The sequence below is a fragment of the Orcinus orca genome, chromosome 1 (assembly GCF_937001465.1).
Source record: "Orcinus orca chromosome 1, mOrcOrc1.1, whole genome shotgun sequence".
In the NCBI taxonomy this organism is placed as follows: domain Eukaryota; kingdom Metazoa; phylum Chordata; class Mammalia; order Artiodactyla; family Delphinidae; genus Orcinus; species Orcinus orca.
This window is the reverse complement of record NC_064559.1, coordinates 206,961,632-206,984,806: the sequence shown is the minus strand read 5'-3', so window position 1 is coordinate 206,984,806 and position 23,175 is coordinate 206,961,632. Positions and strand designations below refer to the sequence as shown.

The 23,175-nt window shown below is 40.4% G+C and overlaps 1 protein-coding gene across 10 annotated transcripts in view; it reads left to right on the top strand.

Moving 5' to 3' along the window:
* The window catches only part of PER3 (period circadian regulator 3), a 63,973-nt gene extending 41,469 nt beyond the window's left edge, over positions 1-22,504 (top strand). For 9 of the 10 annotated variants that reach the window (XM_033432844.2, XM_033432840.2, XM_033432843.2 and 6 more), the window contains 6 exons: positions 1,557-1,799; positions 2,137-2,807; positions 4,184-4,295; positions 17,258-17,441; positions 18,016-18,166; positions 19,366-22,504. In XM_033432844.2, coding sequence (XP_033288735.1) covers positions 1,557-1,799; positions 2,137-2,807; positions 4,184-4,295; positions 17,258-17,441; positions 18,016-18,166; positions 19,366-19,452 — 1,448 coding nt within the window. In that variant the 3' untranslated portion in view covers positions 19,453-22,504. Of the gene's footprint in view, positions 1-1,556; positions 1,800-2,136; positions 2,808-4,183; positions 4,296-17,257; positions 17,442-18,015; positions 18,167-18,522; positions 18,633-19,365 lie in introns of all 10 variants that reach the window. The other variant, XR_007476395.1, reaches the window with a different exon arrangement.
* The last annotated feature ends 671 nt before the right edge of the window (positions 22,505-23,175 follow it).

Genomic DNA, 23,175 nt, shown 5'->3' with positions numbered 1-23,175 from the left:
CTTTGCATGCCTAGTCTTTGATTGGATGCCAGATACTGTGATTGGGTGCTGAATATTTCTGTATTGCTGTGAGCACCGTTGAGCTTTATTCTGGGACCCAGTTAAGCAATGTGGAAACAGATTGGTCTTTTCAGGCTCTGCTTTTAAAATTGGTTAGGCTGGACCAGAGCAGTGTAGGGTAGGCCTAATTCTTCTCTGCTACTGAGGCAAGACCCTTCAGAGCATTCTACCCAATGCCCGGGGATTATGAGGTTTTTCTAGTCTGGCTGTTGGGAGTGAGCCCTGTTCTCCAGGTGGTGTGAGCTTCGATCTGATTCTTTCAGGTGGTTTTTTTCCTCCCATCTGTGCACTGGTGAGGACTCTGGGGTCCCTGCAGCTGTCTGGAGTCCTCTCTGTGCAGCTGTCCTCTACATTTCTCTTCCTGAAAACTCCAGCCACCGTGGCCTCCCCAGACTCTCAGCTCTGCCTCTGCTCTCAGGGATCCCACAAGGCTCACCTGGTTTCCCCACCTTGCTCCTCAGAAACTCTCAAGGCAGTAAGCCGGGCAGATGTGGGGCTCACCTTGTTTTCCATCCCTTAAGAGTCACTCTCCTTTGTTACCTGATGTTCAGTGTCTTGGAACTTATTGTTTCATATATTTAGTCCTTTCCTGGTTGTTTCAGATAGGAAGGTCAGTCTAGTCCCTGTTCCTCCATCTTGGCCAAAATCCAAAGTGTTGACTTACTTCCGTTGTGTTGACTTACACTAGTCAGTGCCTGTTTCTGGAAGCAGAATGGGGGCATGCCCACCCACACCTCAGTACCACACAGCAGGGGAAAGGTGGAATGGACACTGGGAGAACCCACCAGTGTCCACCATAAAGTCTTTTGTACCTGGAAGAAGTAATGTTTAGAAGCAACTCAGCATCCATCTACAGATGCTTACTTTAGTAAAAAGTCATAAATACATCATATGTGATGCACTGATAAAAGGGATATTGTTAAATGAAAAAACACATTGCAGGCTAGTGTACAAGATTATATGCCGTTTGGGTAAACATGGAGGTGAAGAATAAGAATCTGTATTCATGCTTATTTATAGATGTGTAAAGAAAGTAGGCAGATATATAAGGAAATAAAAGAAATGGTTTTCTGTGGGGAGAATAAATGAGAACTAGGCAGATTGTGTACAGGGATAGGGAGAAGCTACTAAATGTCTTTCTAATACATGCTGATTTTTGAACCACGTGGGTATATTACATATTAAGAAAAATAAATCCAAACATAACAATTTCTTGGAGAATTCAGGGAGATAGAAAATATTTACAATGAAAGCAAGATTTAAATAAGTATGTACCTTGAGTATTACAACTCTAAAACATATATACAAGTGTACAAAGAGTATAAAGAAAGGCAGAAAAATTAAAAATTTATCTGCTAGATTGATGAAGGTTTTATGTTCCAGCTGTTGTAATGATTGTAAACATTTCTTGAAAGATAACTAAATTAGTGAAAGTAAATAAATGCAAAATAACTGGTAGGAGTTAAAATGAAATCTGTCTTCCTCCACTTCATCAGAATTGAGTCCAGCAGAGCTTGGCACCCTGCCCTGTGAGCCCTGGACCCTCAGCACACACCCAGCTCCACTGGCCTCAGAACAGTTTAAACACACAGGGCTCACAAAAGCTGTGCTGTCAGCCCACACGCAGAAGGAAGAGCCGAGTTATGTGGATCAGTTCCGGGACAGGATTCTGTCATCGCCCTACGGCTCCTATCTTCAGCAAGAAAGCAGAAGCAAAGCTACATATTCAGATGTTCAAGGTAGTTAAAATTTTGAAAATATATTCCCTTTATCAACATAGTTGTCAAATTTATAAATCATACGTGAGTACTGGGAGATACGGAGTGGAGTATAGGAGTTTTGCTTGTAAGAAACTGATTGAGAGATACTGAAATAAGTTTATTTCATAGCAACAGCTTTTACCCAGGATGTTGTTCATCTTTTCAGAGCTATTTTCTGTCATCCCTGCAGTGGACATAGTTACTATCGGCCAATGTGTATTCCTTGTAAAATCTACTTAGAATTATCTATCAACATTGTCCTTCTCTTCCGTTCTGGCTTAGTTTTCTGTAACACGCCTTCCTCTTTACCCTTCAGGAGATTCTGCTTCCAAGCCTACCCGATCCGCTGGTTGCAGGAAGGGGAAGCACAAGCGTAAGAAGCTGCTCATGTGGTCGGACAGCAAGGGCGCTAAGGATGGCTTCTGTCCCCACCTCGTAGGAGAGGCCCAGGATGGACAACGCTGGTGCCCTTCCTCCACCTCCTCTCCTCATGCCTCTGGCCCATTGCTCCAGGCTGCAGTGGTGGTTCCCAGCCAGGCAACTTGCCTCGTCCAAGCCCTTCCCCTCCCAACCATGACCTCCCTGGGGAGAGAACGTGCAGCCTCAGAAACTGCGTTGCAGAGTCTGCCTGAGCCGCCTTTCCCCAACGGCTTGCAGTCTTCCCCAGCTCTGCCCTCTGCTTGCTTAGATACTTTCATGAACATCTTCCTGCATGACGCCCCTATCTGTCCTCTCTTGTTACCACCATTCTCCCCATATCCATTCTTGGGAGCAGCAGGCTCTTCTGAAATACCTGCCTCGGTATCAGCAGTGCCTCCAAATCCAGGCCCACCATCTTCAGCCATCAGCCAAAGGAGCGGCGAGGGAAAGTGGGGGACCCAGAATGAAGGGCACCCCCTCATTAACTCAAAGAGCAGCTCCCCGCTCCAGCTCGACCTGCTGCAGGAGGACAGGCCCAGATCCTGTGCATCCCCAGAAGCTGAGTATGTAAGTGACACTAACTTTCAACACACAAGAGAGAAAATAAATGTGCGTCCTCTTATTAAAGTTAAGGTTTTTGCACTGAGGCTCAAGACTAATGGCCTAGATGGGTAACTGTATTACAGCTGAGGTTGAGACTTTGTTCTGCAGAAACATGCAGTATATCCTTCAGACTCCATTTAAAAAGCTGCAGTGAAAGAATCTGCTGTGTCCTGAGTTCCTACGTACTTTGCGAGGTTTTCCCCAAAGTGCTGTCTTTCAGATTTTCTTTGTGAACTGGATTTCCCCTCTGCTTTAAAATTTGATATCCAGGTATTAAACTTAAGTGTGCATTGCCTATAAAATGTGTTTTCTTACTTACAACTGGGGTTATGGGCTAGTTAGACAGGAACAAGCCATACTGATAAGACATGAATTGAGCAATTTTACTTTTTCAGACACAGTTGTAGGACACCAGGTCTGTATGGAGGGGGTAGGAGCTCATTTTTGTCATTAATTATCAGTAAAGTAGTTAGTTTATATAGTTTTATACTTACACATGTCATTTTTTAAAATGAAAAATTTTTGGTCACTTTCCTTTAACTTTTCATCTCTTTACCTAAAATGGCATTCTCAGATTTACTTGTCAGGTTACACTTTGGGATAAGACTTTCCTATACTTAGTATAGGATCCAAGACAAGCGTGAATATTTACGCAAAGTTTTTCTTCAGTCTTCCCTTCAAGGTGTAATAATGATTTTAAACAAATGTTCAGAATCTGATGATCCAAATCACGAAAGTATGCTCGATTTTGAAAGCCTGATATTAGTACACTTGCTAGAAACCTAAGGCAAAGCCTGGGCTACGGAATCAGACCTGGCTTCCAATCCCGGCTCTGCCACAGGTTAGGTGGCTTAGCTTACACAAGATATTTAACCTTTCCATGCCTTTGTTTTCTTATTTGAAAAATGGAAAGATTAAGACTTCATGGCTTTTTCTGAGGACTAAATTAAATAATATTTATATAGCCCTTCTCCCCATGCAGTATAAGCTCAGGATAGCTGGAACATGGTTTTGTTCACTATTATATTATTAGCATTTTGAACAATTCTTAGAACATACAAAGTGTTCAATATATGTGTTCTGAATGACAAAAAATAATAATAAAGCACATACCTGTAAGGTTCCTGGAATGTAATAGGTGCTCAAAAAGCAGTAGTATCTTTAATGTTATAAATAAAGGAACTTTGACCACATTCCTGGGGGCAGGCTGAGAATGTTTTACTTCTCGGTTATGTATATACCTTTTTTTCTGTTTAACGTGTGAAGTTGAAGATCTGCCAGTTACTTTGTAATAGGATGCTTGAGATGTTCAAATCTTTTCTTGTGTCCTTACTTTCTAGCAGCCTGTCAGTCTCAACAGTGAGAATAAGAACGATCATTTTACTACCAGTGAACTGTCTACAGTGTCACTGCATGAGGCTTCTCCGCCGGGAGCTGGTTCTGCAGCAGCAGGTAGTGGATCAAAATGACACATCCTTCACACTCTGTGGTCAGGAGGTGACTAGGTAACAGGCTGTCTGGTTCTGGTCCTGGCGTGAAAGTAAAGTATTTTTTTTCTTTTTGTAAGCTTTATTGGGGTATATTTACATACAATAAATTCACCAAATTTAGGGGTGCAAATCAAGAATTCTCACAGCTTGTCTACATTCGTGTAACCGCCGCCACCGTCACCATATAGAACGTTTCCAGACTGTGACCGTTCGCAGTCTGTCTGCCGCCCTGATCCTCCACCTCCTGGCAAGCACTGGTCTGCTTTCTGTCACTTTAATGCTGCTCTTTCTATAACTTCATATAGATCGACTCATCAACAGCACTATTTTGTGTCAGCATAGTGCTGTTGAGATTCATCCTTATTGTGTATATCAGTAATTTGTTCCTTTTTATTGCCAAGTGGAATTACATTGTATGGATAGCAATTCATCAGTTGATGGTTATTCGGTTGTTCCCAGTTTGGGGCTATTATGAATAATGCTGCTGTGAACATTAGTGTATGAGTCTTTCTGTGGACATATGTTTTCATTTTTCTTGGGTAAATACCTCAGAGTGAAATCGCTAGGTCACATGGTAAGTATACGGTTAACTTTACAAGGAACTGCCAACTGTTTTCCAAAGTGGCTGTACCGTTTGCATTCCCATCAGCCACATATGAGAGCTCCAATTGCAGTGCATCCTGCCCAACACTGGGTATTGTCCATCATTTAAATTTTAGCCATTCCAGTGTATACACAGTGGTACCTCATTGTGGTTTTATTGACTGTTGATTAATGGTGATGGCTGTCTTCTTGTGTACTTATTTGCCATTCATATGTGTTCACATCTGTTGCTTGTTTTGGGGGGGAGTGGTTTGTTAGTTTTCTTATTGAGTAGTAAGAGTTCTGTATACATTCTGGATACAAGTCTGTTATCACATACTTGTTTTGCAAAAATTTCTTCCCTGTTGTGTGCCTTGCCCTTTTTTTTGATCTTTTATTTTTATCTTCGTTTTGAAGAGCAAATGTTTTTAAATTTTTTTTTTTTTTTTTTCCGGTACACGGGCCTCTCACTGTTGTGGCCTCTCCCGTTGCGGAGCACAGGCTCCGGACGCGCAGGCTCAGCGGCCATGGCTCACGGGCGCAGCCGCTCCGCGGCATGTGGGATCCTCCCGGACCGGGGCACGAACCCGTGTCCCCTGCATCAGCAGGCGGACTCTCAACCACTGCGCCACCAGGGAAGCCCTGTTTTTAAATTTTGATGAAGTTCAGTTTATCAGTTTTTTTCTTTTGTAAGTTGTGCCTTTTATGTCCTTTTTAAAGAAGTCCTTGCCTAACTAGAAGTCACTAAGATAGTCTCCTGTTTTCTCTTGGAAATTTTAGAGATTAAGCTTCTATATAGCTAAGTCTGTGATCCGTTTTTAGTTACTTTTTATACATGGTGTGAGCTCACCTCCTCTCATAGGCACACCAGAATTGCCACTATTTACAGAACACCTGTCGATGAAAAAGACCAGAACCTACTGCAAAAGATCTTCTACAACTAAAAACTTAAAGAAGGAACCATGAGATGGGTAGGTGGTGGGGAATCACAGTATAGGCAAGACCCATACGCTGGGTGGGTGACCCACATATGGAAGAATAATTACAATTGCAAGGTTCTCTCCAAGGAGCAAAAAGTCTGAGTCCCACATTGGGCCCCCCAGCCTGGGGGTTCTACTCCAGGAAGATGAGCCCCAAGAACTTTTGGCTTTGAAGCCCAGCGGTGCTTACTTTTGGGAGAGCCAGAGGGCTGTGGAAAATAGAGACTCCACTCTTAAAAGGCTCACACAGAATCTCACCCACTCCAGGACCCAGGGCAGAAGCAGTAATCTGAAAGGAGCCTGGGTCAGACCCACATGCTGATCTTGGAGGGTCTCCCCAAGAGGCAGGAAGCAGTTAATTGGAGCTCACCCCTGGGGACATAGGCATGGTGACAGCCATTTCTGGGAGCTCGTTCTGCCACATGGACTCTGTTGCTGGCAAGCGCCATTTGGGAATCCTTGTTGTAGCTTATTAGCCACAGGACCCAGCCCCACCACCACCCCCAGCCCTAAGGCACCAGGACTGGGACGCCTCAGGCCAAGCAACTAACTGGGCAGGGACACAGCCCCACCCAACAGCAGACAGTCAGCCTTAAGACCCCCTGAGCCCACACCTTCCCCTGGACACAGCCCTGCCCACCAGAGGGCCAAGGACCAGACTCTACACACCACTGGACAGGCACTAGATCTGGGACACCCAGGCCCCTGCACGCAGAGACCTGGGACCTAGCTCCACCTACCAGAGGGCACGCACCAGACCCAGAATCCCCTATCCCAGCCACCAATGAGCCTGTTCTAGCCTTGGAACCAGCCTCACCCAACAGTGGGCAAACACCAACCCCAGGACAACCACAGCCCCGTAGCCTGTGGACCTAGCCCACACACCAGCAACCAACCTACCAGATACACAGAAATAAAAACAGCAAGTTAGGCAAAATGAGGCAACAGAGGAACATGTTCCAAGCAAAGGAATAAGATTTAAACCCCAGAAGAGCTAAGTGAAGTGGAGATAGTCCATCTGCCCAAGAAAGAGTTCAAGGTAATGTTTGTAAAGATGATCAGAGAACTCAGAAGAAGAATGGATGAACAGAGAGAGAAATTAGAAGTTTTTAGCAGTTAGAAAATATAAAGAACAACCAGAGGTGAAGAATACAATCATTGAAATGAAAAATACACTAGAAGGAATCAACAGTAGACAAAATGGTACAGAGGAATGGACCAGTGAGGTGGAAGACAGAGTAGTGGAAATCACTGAAGATGAACAGGGAAAAGAATAAAAAGGTGTGAGGACAGTGTGAGACATCTGGCACAACACCAGGCATACTAACATTCACATTTTTGAGGTTCCAGAAAGAGAAGAGAGAGAGAAAGGGGCAGAGAACATATTTGAAGATATAATAGCTGAATATATCCCTAACCTGGGAAAGGAAACATATCCAAGTCCAAGGAGAACAGAGAATCCCAAAGAGGACCACACGAAGGCACATTGCAATTAAAATGGCAAAAATTAAGGATAAATAGAGAATATAAAGAAATAATAAGTGGGAACTTCCCGAGCATGGGGAAGGAACTGGATATACAAGTCCATGAAGCTAAGAGAACACCTAATTACCTCAACACAAAAAGACCCTCTTCTCCATGACTGTCAAAAGTCAATGGCAAAGAAAGAATTTTAAAGGCAGCCAGGGGAAAAAGGATGATAACCTGCAAAGGAACCCCCATTAGGCTATCAGCAGTTTTCTCAACAGAAACACTCTAGGCCAAGAGGGAGTGGAACGACATTCTCAAAATACTGAAATATAAAATCTGTCAGCCAAGAATACTCTATCCAGCAAAGTTACCCTTCAGATATGAAAGAGAAATAAAGGCTTTCCCAGACAAACAAAAGCTGAGGAAGTTCATCACCACTAGACCTGCCTTACAAGAAATGTTCAAAGGAGCTCTTCTGCCTGAAATGAAAAGGCAAAAGTACACAAAACCTTGAGTTAGGTAAAATAGAAGCAGAAAAATCACAACTCAGTCAGAATAGGTTTTTAAATACATTATTACAGCATAAAAGTTAAAAAGAAGGAAAGCAGCAAAAATAACTATAGCTACTTCAATTTGGTAACAAACTCACAACTTAAAAAGGGATAATTTATGACAACTAGTACATAAAAGGGGAAGATGAAAAGGACAGACCTGTATAGGTAAATGGAGATAAGGTGCTCTCAGCATAAAAAGGACTATTTTATCTATGAGGTATTTTATGCAAACCTCATGGTAACCACATAACATAAATCTAGAGCAGAGACACGAAACATAAAAAAAAAAAACTGAGAAAAACATCATACAAAACCACCAAACCAAAATGGCAGACAGAAACACAAGGAAAAGAAACAATGGGGAAATAGAGCAACCAGAAAACAAAAGATTAAAAGGCAGTACTAAGTCCTCATTTGCCAATAATCACCATAAGTGTAAATGAGTTGAATTCATCAATCAAAAGACACAGAGTGGCTGGATGGATTATAAAACAAGACCCAACTATACACGGCCTCCAGGAGACCCATCTCAGCTCAACAGACAAACATAGACACAAAAGAAGGGATGGAAGATGATACTCCAAGCAGATGGCAGCCAAAAGAAAGTGGTATAGCCATACATATATCAGAGAAAATAGACTTCAAGCCAAAAAAGGTAACGAGACAAGATGGACATTATATAATGATGAAGGGGACAAGTCATCAGGAAGAAATAACAGTTATTAATATTTATGCACCTAGCATAGGAGCATTAAAATATACAAAGCAATTATTAACAGACCTAAAAAGAGAAATTTGCAGCAACACAATAATAGTAGGGGACTTTAAAACTCCTCTTACATCAATGAATAGATGTCCTGTGAACAAGGAAACAGTGGCCTTAAATGAAACATTAGACCAGGTGGATTCATGGATTTGTATAGTCAATTCAAATGCAGCAGAATACACATTCTTCTCAAGTCCACATAGAACTTTCTCAGGGATAGATCATCTGTTGGCACACAAAACAAGTCTCAGTGCATTTAAGAAGATGGAAATTATATCATGCATTTTTTCTAGTCACAGTGCTGTGAAACTACAAATCAACTATGAGAAGAAAGCTGGAAAACTCACAAATATGTAGAGACTGAACAACATGCTACTGAACAACTATTGAGTCAATGAAGAAATCAAAGAAGAAATCAAAAAATACCTGAAGACAATACAACATGTCAAAGCCTATGGGATGCAGCAAAAACAATACTAAGAAGAACGTTTATAGCAATCCAGGCCTACCTCAAGAAACAAGAAAAATATCAAACAGTCTAACTTTACACCCAAAGGAACTAGAAAAAGAAGAACAAACGAAGCCCAAAGTCAGTAGAAGGAAGGACATAAAGATCAGAGAAGAAATGAAATAGACACAAAATTGACAAACCTTTAGCTAGACTCATTAAGAAACAAAGGGATAAAGCGCTAATAAAACCAGAAGTGAAAGAGGAGAAATATGATACCATAGAAACACAGAGGATTACACGAGTATATTGTGAACAGCTACATGCCAACTACCTGGACAACCTAGAAGAAATGGGCAAATTCTTAGAATCATACAGCTTTATAAGACTGAATCATGAAGAAATGGAAAATCTTGATAGATTGATTACTAGTAAAGAGAATGAAACAGTAATCAAAGACGTCCCAAATAAACAGAAGTCAAGGACCAGACAACTTCACAGGGGAATTCTCCCAAACATTCAAAGAAAATTTAATACCTATGCTTTTCAAAACTCTTCCAAAAAAACTGAAGAGGGGGAAACACTTTCCAACTCATTTTACAAGGCCATCATTGCCTGATGCCAAAACCAGACAAGGACACCACACAAAAAAAGAAAATTACAGGCCAGTATCTCTGATGAACATAAATGTAAAAATCCTGAAAAAAGGTTAGCAGGGCTTCCCTGGTGGCACAGCGTTTGCGAGTCCGCCTGCCAACGCAGGGGACGCGGGTTCGTGCCCCGATCCGGGAGGATCCCACATGCCGCGGAGCGGCTGGGCCCGTGAGCCATGGCCGCTGCGCCTGCGCGTCCGGAGCCTGTGCTCCGTGACAGGAGAGGCCACAACAGTGAAAGGCCCGCGTACCGCAAAAATAAATAAATAAATAAATAATAATAAATAAAATAAAATTAGGCTAAAAAAAAAAAAAAGGTTAGCAAATACATTTAAAGGATCATACATCATGATCAAGTGGGATTTATTCCAGGGATGCAAGGATGGTTCAGCATCCACAGATCAGTCAATGTGAAACACTGTGATTAACAGAAAGAAGGATAAAAATCAGATGATCATCTCAAGAGATGTGGAAAAAACATTTGACAAGATTCAATATCTATTTATAATTTTTAAAAACTCTCTATAAAATGGGTATAGTAGGAACATACCTCAACATAGTAAAGACCATGTATGACAGACCCACAACTAACATCATACTCAGTGGTGAAAAGCTGAAAGCTATCCTTCTAAGATCTGGAAGAAGACAAGGATGCCAACTCTCACCACTCTTACTCAACATACTATTGGAAGTCCTAGGCAGAGCAGTTAGGCAAGAAAAAGAAACAGAAGGCATCCAAATTGTAAAAGAAGGAAAACTAACACGATTTGCGGATGATATGATTTTATATATAGAAAACCCTAAAGACTCCACACACAAAAAAACTACTAGAAATAATAAATGAATATAATAAATTTGCAGGGTACAAAATCAACGTACAAAAACCTGTTGTGTTTCTATACACTAAAAATGAGCAGAAAGAGAAATTAAGAAAATCCCACAGTCACAACAAAAAGAATAAAATATCTAGGAATGAATTTAACAAAAAGAGGTGAAAGACCTGCATACTGAAAAACATAAGAAATTGAAGAAGACGGAAATAAATGAAAAGATGTTCCATGCTCAAGGATTAGAAGAGCTAACATTGTTAAACTGTACATACTACCTAAAGCAATCTACAGATTCAGTACAATCCCTATCAAAATCCCAAGGGCATTTTTCACAGAAACAGAGCAAAAAATTATAAAATGTATATGGAACCACAAAAGACCTCAAATAGCCAAAGTAATCCTGAGAAGAAAGAACAAAGCTGGAGGTATCACACTCCCTGAGTTCAAGCTATATCACAAAACTATAGTAATCAAAACAGCATGGTATTGGCAGAAAGACAGATACATAGCTCAGTGGAACAGAATTCAGAGCCCAGAAATGAACCCACACATATATGGACAATTAATTTATGACATAGGAGCAAAGAACATACAATGGAGAAAGGATAATCTCTTAAGTAAATGCCATTGGGGAAACAGGACAGCCACATACAAAAAATGGAAACTAGACCCCTGTCTCACAGCATGCACAAAAATTAACTCAAAATGAATTAAAGACTTGAATGTAAGACCTGAAACCATACAACTCCTAGATGAAAACAGGCAGTACACTCTCTGACATCAGTCTTAGCAATATCTTTCTGCTAACATATCTCCTCAGTGGAAACAAAAACTTCTGCACAGCAAAGAAAACCATTAACAAAATGAAAAGACAACCTACTGTATGCGAGAAGATATTTGCAAGTCATAAGAGGTTAATATCCAAAATACATAAAGAACTCATACAACTCAACAACAAGAAAACACAACCCAATTAAAAAACGGGCAGAGGAGCTGAATAGACATTTTTCCAAAGAAGACATGTAGTTGGCCAACAAGCACATGAAAGGATGTTTAACATCACTAATTATTAGGAACTGCAGTTCAAAACCACAAAGAGATTATCACCTCATATCCATTAGAATGGCTGTTATCAAAAAGGCAAGAAATAACAAGTATTGGTAAGGACGTGAAGAAAAGAAAACCTCCATACACTGTGGGTGGGAACGTAAATTGGTGTTGCTGCTATGGAAAACATATAGAGACTCCTCAAAAAGTTAACAGAACTGCAATATGATCCAGCTATTCCACTTCTGGGTATTTAGCCAAAGAAAATGAAAACACTAATTCAAAAAGATATATGCATCCCTCTGTTCATCAGAGCATTAGTTACAGTAGTCAAGATATGGAAACAATGTAAGTGCCCATCAATGGATGAATGAATAAAGAAGTGATGTATATTAAACATTTTTTTAATTTTAAAATACATCTATATACAGTACACACAATGGAGTACTATTAAGCCATAAAAAAGAGGAAACCTTGCCATTTGCAACCAGATGGATGGACTGCGAGGGTATTATGCTAGGTGAAATAAAGCAGAGGAGAAAGACAAATACTGTATGATTTCACTCATGTGTAGAATATAAAAAACAAACAGACCGAAAAAATGAAGAAAAACACAAAAACAAATACTCTGTAGGTACAGAGAACAGAATAGTGGTTACCAGAGGGAAAGGGGGATGCCAAGTGGGTAAAGGAGGTCAAATGTATGGTAATGGAATCTACATTTTTGGTGATGAGCACGCTGTAGTGTATACAAAAGTAGAAATAACAATGTACACATGAAACTTATAAATGTCCTAAACCAATGCTACCTCGATAAAAAAAAAAAAGATTTAAAAATAAATAAGTTGTAGAATCAGTTTCTTAATTCCTACACAAAAGCCTGCTGGGATTTTGATTGACATCATGTTGAATCTACTGACCAATGTGGGAGGAATTATTATCCTAACAGTATTGAGTCCTCTGATCCACGAGTGTGATCTGTTTATTTATGTAGGTCTTTAATTTTTCTCAGCAATGTTTTGTAGTTTTCAGTGTACAGGTTACACTTACTTTGCTAAATTTATCACTAAGGATTTTGTAATTTTGATGCTATTGTAAATGGCATTTTAAAATTTCAATTTCCAATTGCTTGTTGTTAGCATATGGAAAGCCAATCAAATTTTGTGTTTCGCACTTGTATTCTCAAAACTTGCCATAGTTTTACTTTTTCTTTTCTGATCTGTATACCTTAATTTATTTGTCTTTCCTTTTTGGACTGGCTAGGACCCCCAATATAGTACAGTAAGTCCCCTACATATGAACCTTCAAGTTGCGAATTTTCAAAGGTGGGAACGTGCGTTCCGTCAGCATCAGGCATGAGTGACATTGTAGCTTGCCCTCCGTCTCCTACTGCTGACGGCCCTTCAGCTCTACTACCATCTCCCACCTCCTCTCCCTCCTTCAGTCAGTAGCTCTTCTTGCCTGTTCACTCGATGCCAGCCCCTGTATGCCAGCTGTTGTACTGGACTACTGTACTTTTCAAGAGACTGTAGTGTAAGATTAAAAATTTTTTTTTATTTTTTGTGTTTGTTTTTTATGCATTATTTGTGTGAAAAGTATTATAAACCTATTACAGCACAGTACTATATAGCCGATTTTGTTAGTTGGGTACCTCGCTAACTTTGTTGGACTTACAAACAAATTGGACTTAGGAATGTGCTTTCAGAACGGAACTCGTTCGTATGTAGGGGACTTACTGTATTGAATAGAAGTGGTTAGACAGACATTCTTGCCTTGTTCATCGTCTTAGGGGGAAATCTGTCACAGTTTCAGTAAGTATGATGTTAAATGTAGGTTTTCCTTAAATGGCCTTCAGCAAGATTGAGGAAGTTCCTTTCTGCTGCAGATTTACAGAGATGCTATTTCTGCATCTATTTTTTAAAATAAATGTATTTATTTATTTTTGGCTGCATTGGGTCTTCGTTGCTGCACGTGGCTTTCTTTAGTTGTGGTGAGCAGGGGCTACTCTTCGTTGCAGTGCGCGGGCTTCTCATTACGGTGGCTTCTCTTGTGGAGCATGGGCTCTAGGCACGAGGCTTCAGTAGTTGTGGCACGTGGGCTCAGTAGTTGTGACTCGCGGGCTTTAGAGCTCAGGCTCAGTAGTTGTGGCACACGGGCTTAGTTGCTCTGCGGCATGTGGGATCTTCCCAGATCAGGGCTCGAACCTGTGTCCCCTGCCTTGGCAGGTGAATTCTTAACCCCTGCCACCAGGGAAGCCCTTCTGCCACTACTGAGATTAACCATATGGTTTTTCTCCCTTGTTCTGTTAATATGGTGAATTACATTAACTAATTTTCAAATATTAAATTAATCTTGCATTTGGTCATGCTATTTTATCCTTTTTGTATATTATGGATTCTATATCCTAATATTTTAAGGATTCTTGCACCTATTATGAGAAATATTGGTCCATTGTCTTCTTTTCTTATGATGTCTTTATCTGGTTTTGGTATCAGGATAATACTGGCCTAACAAAAGAAATGAGTTGGGCACTGTTCCCTCCTATTCTATTTTCTGGAAGAGTTTGTATTGAGTTGATATTATATCTTCCTTAGTATGGTTGGTAGAATTGGTGAATTCTACAAATAGTGAAGCTATCTGGGCCTGAAGTTTTCTTGATGAAAGGGTTTTTAAAAACAAATTTGATTTTTTTTAATAGACATGGTTAATAGACTCAGGTTATCTATTTCTTCCAAAGAATGATCTTTGGTAATTTGTATCATTCAAGATGATACAAATCCATTGTCCATTTCATCTAAGTTGTTGAATTTATTGGCATAAAGTTATTTATAATAGTCCCTATCCTTTTAATGTCTTTAGAATTTATACTAATGTCTCCTCTCTATTTGCTGATATTATTACTTTTTCCTTATCATTCTGGCTCTATGTTTACCACTTTTATTAACTTTTCAAGGAAGCAACTTTTGATCTCATTGGGTTTATTTGCTATTTTTTTTGGTCTTGTATTTTATTGATTTCTGCTCTAATCTTTATTATTTCATGTGTTTACTTTGGATTTTATTCACTCTTTTTCTAATTTCTTAAGGTGGAAGCTTAGAGCATTGATTTGAGACCCTTTTTTCCCCTCCTAATATAAACATTTAACGTTTTATATTTCCCTCTAAGCACAGCTTTAGCTGCATCCCTCAAATTTTTGTATGAGTGTTTTCATTTTCATTCAGTACAAAATATTTTATAATTTCCCTTATGTTTTCTTCTTTGACCATGGGTTATTAGACATGTATTTATTTCCTAATACTTGGGGATTTTCCAGGTATTTTATTGGTTTCTAACTTAATTGCAGTCAGACAGCATTCTTTGTATTTTTTTTAATTTACTGAGGCTTGTTTAATAGTCCAGAATTCGGTCTGTCTTGATAAATGTTTCATATGCACTTGGAAAGAATGTGTGTTCTGCAGTTGTTGAGTAGCATTCTTCTGTAAATGTAAATTTGGTCAAGTTGGCTGATAATGTTGATTCAGCCTTCTACATCCTAACTGATTTTCTATCTACTTGTTTTCTCATTTATTAAGATAAGGCTGTTAACATGTCCACCTATAATTGTGAATTTGTCTATTTTTTTCTTGCTGTTCAATCAGTTTTTGCTTCATGTATTTTGGAACTCTTTTATTAGTTGCATACACATTTAAGATTATGTGCTTTTGATGAATTGGATTCTCTATTATGAAATGTACCTTTCTTGATGTCCACTTTGTCTGATATCAGTGTAGCTCCTCCAGCTTTATTTTGATAGTGTTTACATGGAATATTTTTTTCCATCTTTTTACTTTTATCTGTGTCTTTATATTTAAAGTTGATTTCTGGTAACCAGTGTATGGTTGGGTATTGCTTCTTTATCTATGTGACAGTCTCTGACTTTTAATTGGAATACTTAGACCATTTACATTTAATATGATTATTGATATGATCAGGTTTAAATTAAATCTTCCATCTTGCTACTTGTTTTATGTTTGTCTCATTTGCTCGTTCTTCCTTTTTTCTCTTCCCCTCCTCCTTTTGGGTTAATTGTGTATTTTTTTTTTTTTGGTGGTACACGGGCCTCTCACTGTTGTGGCCTCTCCTGTTGTGGAGCACAGGCTCCGGATGTGCAGGCTCAGCGGCCATGGCTCATGGGCCCAGCCGCTCTGCGGCATGTGGGATCTTCCCGGATCGGGGCACGAACCTGTGTCCCCTGCATCGGGAGGCAGACTCTCAACCACTGCGCCACCAGGGAAGCCCAATTGTGTATTTTTAATGATTCCATTTTCTCTCCATTATTGGCCTCCCAGCTATTCTTTTATTTTTTTTCCTTTTTTCCTTTTTTTTTTTAGTCATTGCTCTAGGATTTACACGTGCATCTTTTACTTATCCCAGTTTACCTTCACATATTATACCTATTCTATCACTTTATGTCTAAGAACCTTAACACAGAGTACTTCCATTTTCCCTCTTTTTTGCCATTTCTGTCATACACTTTACTTCACCATGTATTATAAACCCCACAATAGAAGTTTTACTGTTTTTGCCTTAAACAGTTACCTCTTAATGAGATTTTTCTAATGAGGAAAAATGTCTTTTATGTTTACCCATACCCTTTTTTAAAAAATTAGAGAGGTACTTTGTTTTGTTTTAATTGTTCCAAAGTCAGTGAGAAGGACCTTGAAGGGTCCCAGGCAAGATAGGAAAGGAATGATCCATGAGGCCCCATAAGAGCCATAAAGCGCTGGGCCTTGGGATGGATGGACGGCTTCTCTGTGGTAACAGAGAACATTCAGGAACATTCTCTCCTCTGTGGTGAGGAGAGAATGTAGATAGGAGTACGTTTATGTTTGGTATCAGGAGGATGAATTTCCTTTCCAGTGGCTTCCTTTTTTTTTCTTAAAAACTAGGTGAGAGTGAGGGAGGAAATAGAGGAGTAGAAGATAATCCTGCTGGGGATAGACTAGTGTGCTGACCACAGAGCTGTACCAGGATTACAGGCTTTGTGATGATCCTCTGGTGGTGATGAATTTACTGTAGAACCAATGCACCCTGTTATACGTGACTTTCTCTGTGCCTTTGGCTACTTGGGCTTAGATAAGAACAGAATTGATAAGTGGCTTTATCAGAGTTACATTTTGATAGTTGTGGAAAATTAAAGGGAAAAAGAAGTCTCAGGTCTTGCAGAGTGCTACTGAATGAATGATGGGCTTTGGGCTCTAAGCAGAATGGCTAAGGCACGGTTCCAAATTTGTAGTTGGAAGAGTAGAACAAGGAAACAAGAAATTGAAGCTGAGAGGTTGGTGATTTTGGAGACGGAGCTGGAGATGGAGCAGTTGTGGGTGATGAGAACAAACAAGGAATGGCCTTGGGAGGAGGCTAGTTCAGGAAGACTGAGAAGGAGATCTTGGGAAGATCGAGGAACTGGAAGGCTGAGGTGACCTGGGATGATGGCTGCGCTGGGTGGTGAAGGACCCTACCAGCTAGTTGCCAAAGTCTTTGGAGAATGAGGGCCAGTTTGGCAAATCAGCCCCTGACAGGTATTTTCAAATTTTTTTGTTGTTGATTTTTGATAGGAAGCAGTGGCAGCAGTATAAACTTTGCTACTAGTGATTATTCTTCTGAAATCTTTCAAAATGGGCAGCAGTCTCAGGATGTACAGAAAAAAGAAACATTTCCCAACTTAGCTGAAGAGTCCATCTGGAGAATGATAGAACAAACACCTGAGTGCATTCTGATGACGTATCAGGTGCCTGAGAGGTAAGAAAGCATGTTAGAAGACCCACCTTTATATAAGTGTTTTATGGTTTCTTAAGTGTGTTTTTTAATACAAAGTGATTTTTAATGTTTTTATACATATCCTTAGAGAAATGTATTTTCAAATTCATTCATTTGAAGTCAAAAGACAAATGATTTCTTCAAACAATGGTTGTAGTGGTAGTGACGGTATAAATATGTTATGTGTCCTGAGACAAGAAAACAAAGAGAGGCAGTGCTTTCCAAGACAGCCCGCAGGGACGAGAACTTTTTTTAGAGCCTGGACTTTTTTCTCTCATTCTAAAAGAAGAGAAGACCTAAAGGAAATCTGTTTCTTCCATATGACTCATTAAAACACTATACAGGTATTCGCCATCAAGAGAAAGAGGCCTAGCTTTACCAATCTGACAAGGAAATGAGTCAGTTGTTATATTTCTGATGTGTACGTCACATACTAACAAGAAATATAAAGTATATTACAAAGTAAAAAGAAGTGCTGTTCTTAGATCACAAGATAAGGACCCTGTGCCTTATTTAGGACTGTGAAGGTTTTGTTTGTTTGTCCGTTTGTTTTCAGGGTTAAAGAAATTGTACTGAAAGAAGACCTAGAAAACCTGGAAAGCATGAGGCGGCGGCAGCCGCAGTTTTCTCACGGACAAAGGGAGGAGCTGGCCAATGCGCGTTCCTGGATTCAGAGCCAGACGATCCCTCAGGAAATAGACATCCAGGTAAGCCCAGTAATAACAGCTGTCATGTGTTGCTGTTTCTGTGCCAGGTAGTGTTCTGGGCGCTTAGTGTACAGTCATCCCTCGTTTTCTGCAGGGGACTAGTTCCAGGACCCCCTGGGGTACCAAAATCTGCGGATGCTCGAGTCCCTCATGTAAAATGGCGTAGTATTTGCATGTAGCCTATGCATGGCCTCCTGTATACCTTAAATCATCTCCAGATTACTTATAATACCTAATACAATGTAAATGCTATTTAAACAGTTGTAAATTCAACGTACATTCTATGTAAATAGTTGCTGGTGCACTGCAAATTTAAGTTTTGCTTTTTGGAACTTTCTGGAATTTTTTTCCCCAAGTATTTTCGATCTATGGTTGGTTGAGTCTGTGGATGTGGAACCTGCAGAGAGGGCCGACTGTGCATTGCATGATCCCGCTGAAAATCTTAATCTTCACAATTGCTTCTGTGGTAGGTGTTATTATCCCTGCTTTACCAATAACAACAAAGTGAGGTTTACAGATACTAAATAATTTGTACACTCAGCCCTCTATATCCACAGTTCAAATTTCAATCTGTAGTTGGTTGAATCCAAGGATGCGGAACCCTCGAGTGCAGAGGGCTGACTGTACCAAGTCATCTATATAAGGATTGAGCATCCACAGATTTTTGTATCCTCAGGGGGTTCAGGAACCAAGCCCTCTGCACAAACTGAAGGACAGCTGTGTAAGGGCTCAGTTCTTCAGATTTTGAATACAGGTCTTTCTGGCTCCAAGTGTTTTTTTCTTCCACCAGTTGGAATGTTACGGGGCAGTTAGGAGTAAAGACACCTGCTTTCATATGTGATTGACTGGGGAGGAGAGTATAAGATTTGCATGTCAAATATGCATGCATGTTTGAAAAGAGTTGAATCTCAAGATGTAAGATTCACACCAGAGGATTTAGGATTTAGGATTCGTGCCGAGCAGGAATTTCTGTGGGAAGAGTATGTGAAGAATGAGCCCCAAAACAATTTAAGCAAAAGTATTTAAACAATTGCTGTCATTTCCCTTCTAATAATAAGGGATGAACTATAATGGATAGTCTTAGATGTGAATAAGTGGGAGAATGAGACACAGGTTGCTTGGCCGGCATTTTACTGGTTTAAACACTTTTCAGGTGACTTCACATCAAATAACCTGCCTGTTCTTGTTCCTTTTTGGAGGGCTGCGTCACTTGCGAAAACGGAGATTCAGCTGGTGATGCTACAGAATGCTGTGGTCCGGATCCAGCAGAAGCAGCAGCTGAGTGACTCTGAAGATGCACCTGTACTCCCTCTCCAGGCCTGTGGGACAGCTAGACCTCCTGTGATTCCTATAAACCCCTGGGTCTTAAATGACCATGAAGTTATCATTGAATATTAAGCTTTTTCCTTCCTGATTTTTTAACAGACATCATTTTCCTGAAGCAGACATTGTATATAGACTCTTTTCCTTGTCTTTTTCCCCAATGTATTTAAACTGTCAAATAGACTCTTTTTCTAGTTTAGCTGTCCTCTAATGAGATTGGATGACCTCTAAAGAGGTATGTGTACAGTCAAACTTTACTTCAGATGTCACCCCAAATAAATTACAATTAGAAGTATAGCTAGAGGACTTCCCTGGTGGTGCAGTGGTTAAGAATCTGCCTGCCAATGCAGGGGACACGGGTTCGATCCCTGGTCTGGGAAGATCCCACATGCCGCGGAGCAACTAAGCCCGTGCGCCACAACTACTGAGCCTGCGCTCTAGAGCCCGTGAGCCACAACTACTGAGCCCATGCACCACAACTACTGAAGCCCACGCACCTAGAGCCCGTGCTCTGCAACAAGAGAAGCCACCGCAATGAGAAGCCCGCGCACCACAACGAAGAGTAGCCCCTGCTCGCCACAACTAGAGAAAGCCCACGTGCAGCAAGAAGACCCAGTGCAGCCAAAAATAAAGTAAATAAAATAAATAAATTTATTTAAAAAAACCAAAGTATAGCTAGAAAGAGCCCCAAACCTTAGCCTCATTGATTTTGTTCTGTTGTTACATGAATCATTTCCCCCTGTTAGAGACTTCAAGAAATCCCCGCTATGGGCCATGTACCTTTCCTAACAGTGTCCATAAATACAGTGCCCTCACCTGGTCTTTGCACGGTGACACATCCCTCCACAGTTAGGGTCTGACATTCCAGTTTTCTCACAACGCAACACAGATCACTTCAGCATTGACCAGTATGAAAATGTATTGTCCATTGGTGTACCGGAAATTCCTAGCTTTTAGGGTTGAATTTTGACCTTCATTTTTGTAGCCGCTTTTCCTTTTGATTTTCTACCTTCCACTGAAATTCTCAAAGTCTTAGTTAAAAATGGATCAGCTTATCAATGAGCTTGTTCTTTGCCGGGTTTAAATTAGCTTTTGCATGTGTAATGTTAAAACAAAAGAGCTTCTAGCTCACCAGCTTCTGACTCTTTGAAATTTTTAAATAATGATTGCAAAAAGTCTTTAAAGTCATGTAAGAGTTAATGTTGTTCTTATATGCGTATGTGTTTAAATGTTGTCTTATCAAAACTAACAGTTAACTCTTTGTTTCCAACCAATTTACACAAAAGAATGTCTCTCAATCCCTGCCAGAGGTCTGATTGGCACTGCCTTCTTTTTGTCCTTAAATAGGGGTAAGTGTTGCCCTTAAATAGGGGTAAGGGACCTACGGGAGGTCCCTAGCCAAGAGGGTTGCAGAATCTGCCACAAATGAGGGCTTCCTGGGCCTGCTGAAGTTGTGTCTTTTAAGAAGTAAGTGAGTTGTTTACAAGATAAGGGAGCCCCCTCTTCTTAGAGAAGTGATGATTCCTTCTCAAACTTGGAATGACGTGCAGTTCACACCCATGTAGATCAGAAACAGGAATAGAAAAAAATGAAGGCTGGAATAACCTTTTCTCTTTTAAATAACATGCAACAAACTAACTTACTTTTCTTTTGTTGCTGTTGTGTTTTTTTGTTGTTTTTTTTTTTGTTTTAGGAAAACGCTTCTTCCTTTCAAGTTTCATAGTTTTTTATAAAATGCATCCTGCTCCTAATTATGAGAATCAACCTTTCTATCCACAATGCTGCTGGACTCTGATTCTCAAGCCTCGTAGCTTAGATTTACTTTCTAAAGTGGAACAGACGGCTCTCGAATCTGCAGGGGATTGGTTCCAGGACCCCCTCGCAGATGCTAAAATCCATGGATGCTCGAGCCCCTTCTATAACGTGGTGGTACAGTCAGCTCTCTGTACCCGTGGATCCGCGCCCAGGATTCTACACCCCTCCCCGATTCTCCCCACCGGGAATACGGGGGGCCAACTCGAGCTTCCTAGAAGGTAAATCTTTCTTCAGGTGTCAGAACCATTTTCAAACGATGCCCGTGACATTTCCTGGAATTTTCTCACTTTAAGCTGTTCATGCCCATATTCCTGTCTTATGAATAGAGAACTCTCCTATTCTGCTCCATCTCGACTGTTAAATGGTCCCTGAAGCCCTTGTTGTGTTGGTCCAGTTGGGTGGTATTTTTGCCCTTGAAGAAAAATCAAATTTTAAAAAATGAACCAGCCTGGATATTGCCCATCAGTAGAATCGCTGTGACCTTCTGTAGTGATAACCTTCTTAATTGTTTTAAATTAAAATGACATGGGGCAATCAGAGGACTGTTCTGCATTTGTGAACATGTTTTTTAAACCTGACCTTCTCTAATGTAAGCCCTCTTTTCGATTCTTCCTGGATGTTTGTTTTATCGACATTTGCTTATTTCTTTGCCTTACTACACGTTTAGGGTCAATTTAAAATTGGTGCTTGTTGTAAGCAGATCTATAAAACCATTTGTAGTTTTGATACTTTGATAAGTCGCCGAATTATCATGTCTAGAGTTTGGACCATGATGCTTCTACTGCTGAGGATGAGCAGACAAGGTTCAGCAGTGCGGCTGCCGCCCCCCAGGGGGGCTCCCCCCAAGTTTAAACAGTTGTTCAAGTTTATTAACTTTTTGTATCGATAACTATAGAAATTGGTAATAAAAATGTATACTATAGGCTTCAGTGTTTACAGAAATGTTACCAAAAAGCTGTATTTTCTTGGATGAGAGGTCAGGATTTATGAACAACAGAATGCGGTGCGAACGGAATCGTTTTACAATTAAGTGCAACTTCATCATAACTCACAAGGTAAATTTAATCCAAATGGAAATTTTCTTTTAACTGAGTTTATAATTAACTGTGAATTTACTTGTTTTTAATGGTTATGAATATTTTAATCGGGTATCTTTTTTAAGCAAAAACAATAAACGGTATACATGTAAAACTTGAGAAATTTCTTGCACTGCATCAACAAACCTTTGCCTTGAATGTATATTTTATATCATTGAGGAATATTTATTGAGATTGAGAGACACTACAGGGTGCTCACGTTAGGGCCACTCTGTGTCTGCGTCTCTGTCATCTCTGCGTCCGAGGTCCTGCTCGGTGACAACACAGCATTTAGTCCTCACTTCAGCACTGGGAGGAGCTTATTGGGTTCTGAGCAAATGTACATGTTTTTTAATACCAATTTTTTTATTTTTGGCTGTGTTGAGTCTTTGTTTCTCTAGTTGCGGTGAGTGGGGGCTACTCATCGTTGCTGTGCACAGGCTTCTCATTGCAGTGGCTTCTCTTGTAGCGGAGTGTGGGCTCTGGGCATGCAGCTTCAGTAGTTGTGGCTCACGGGCTCTGGAGCACAGGCTCAGTAGTTGTGGCTCGCGGGCTCTAGAGCGCAGGCTCAGTAGTTGTGGCTTGCGGGCTCTAGAGCGCAGGCTCAGTAGTTGTGGTACACGGGCTTAGTTGCTCTGCGGCATGTGGGATCTTCCCGGACCAGGGCTCGAACCCATGTCCCCTGCGTTGGCAGGTGGATTCTTAACCACTGCGCCACAAGGGAAGTCCCTTTAATACTAATTTTAATGCCTCATTTACAAAATTTAGTTATCAAGATTACTCTTTCAGATTCTG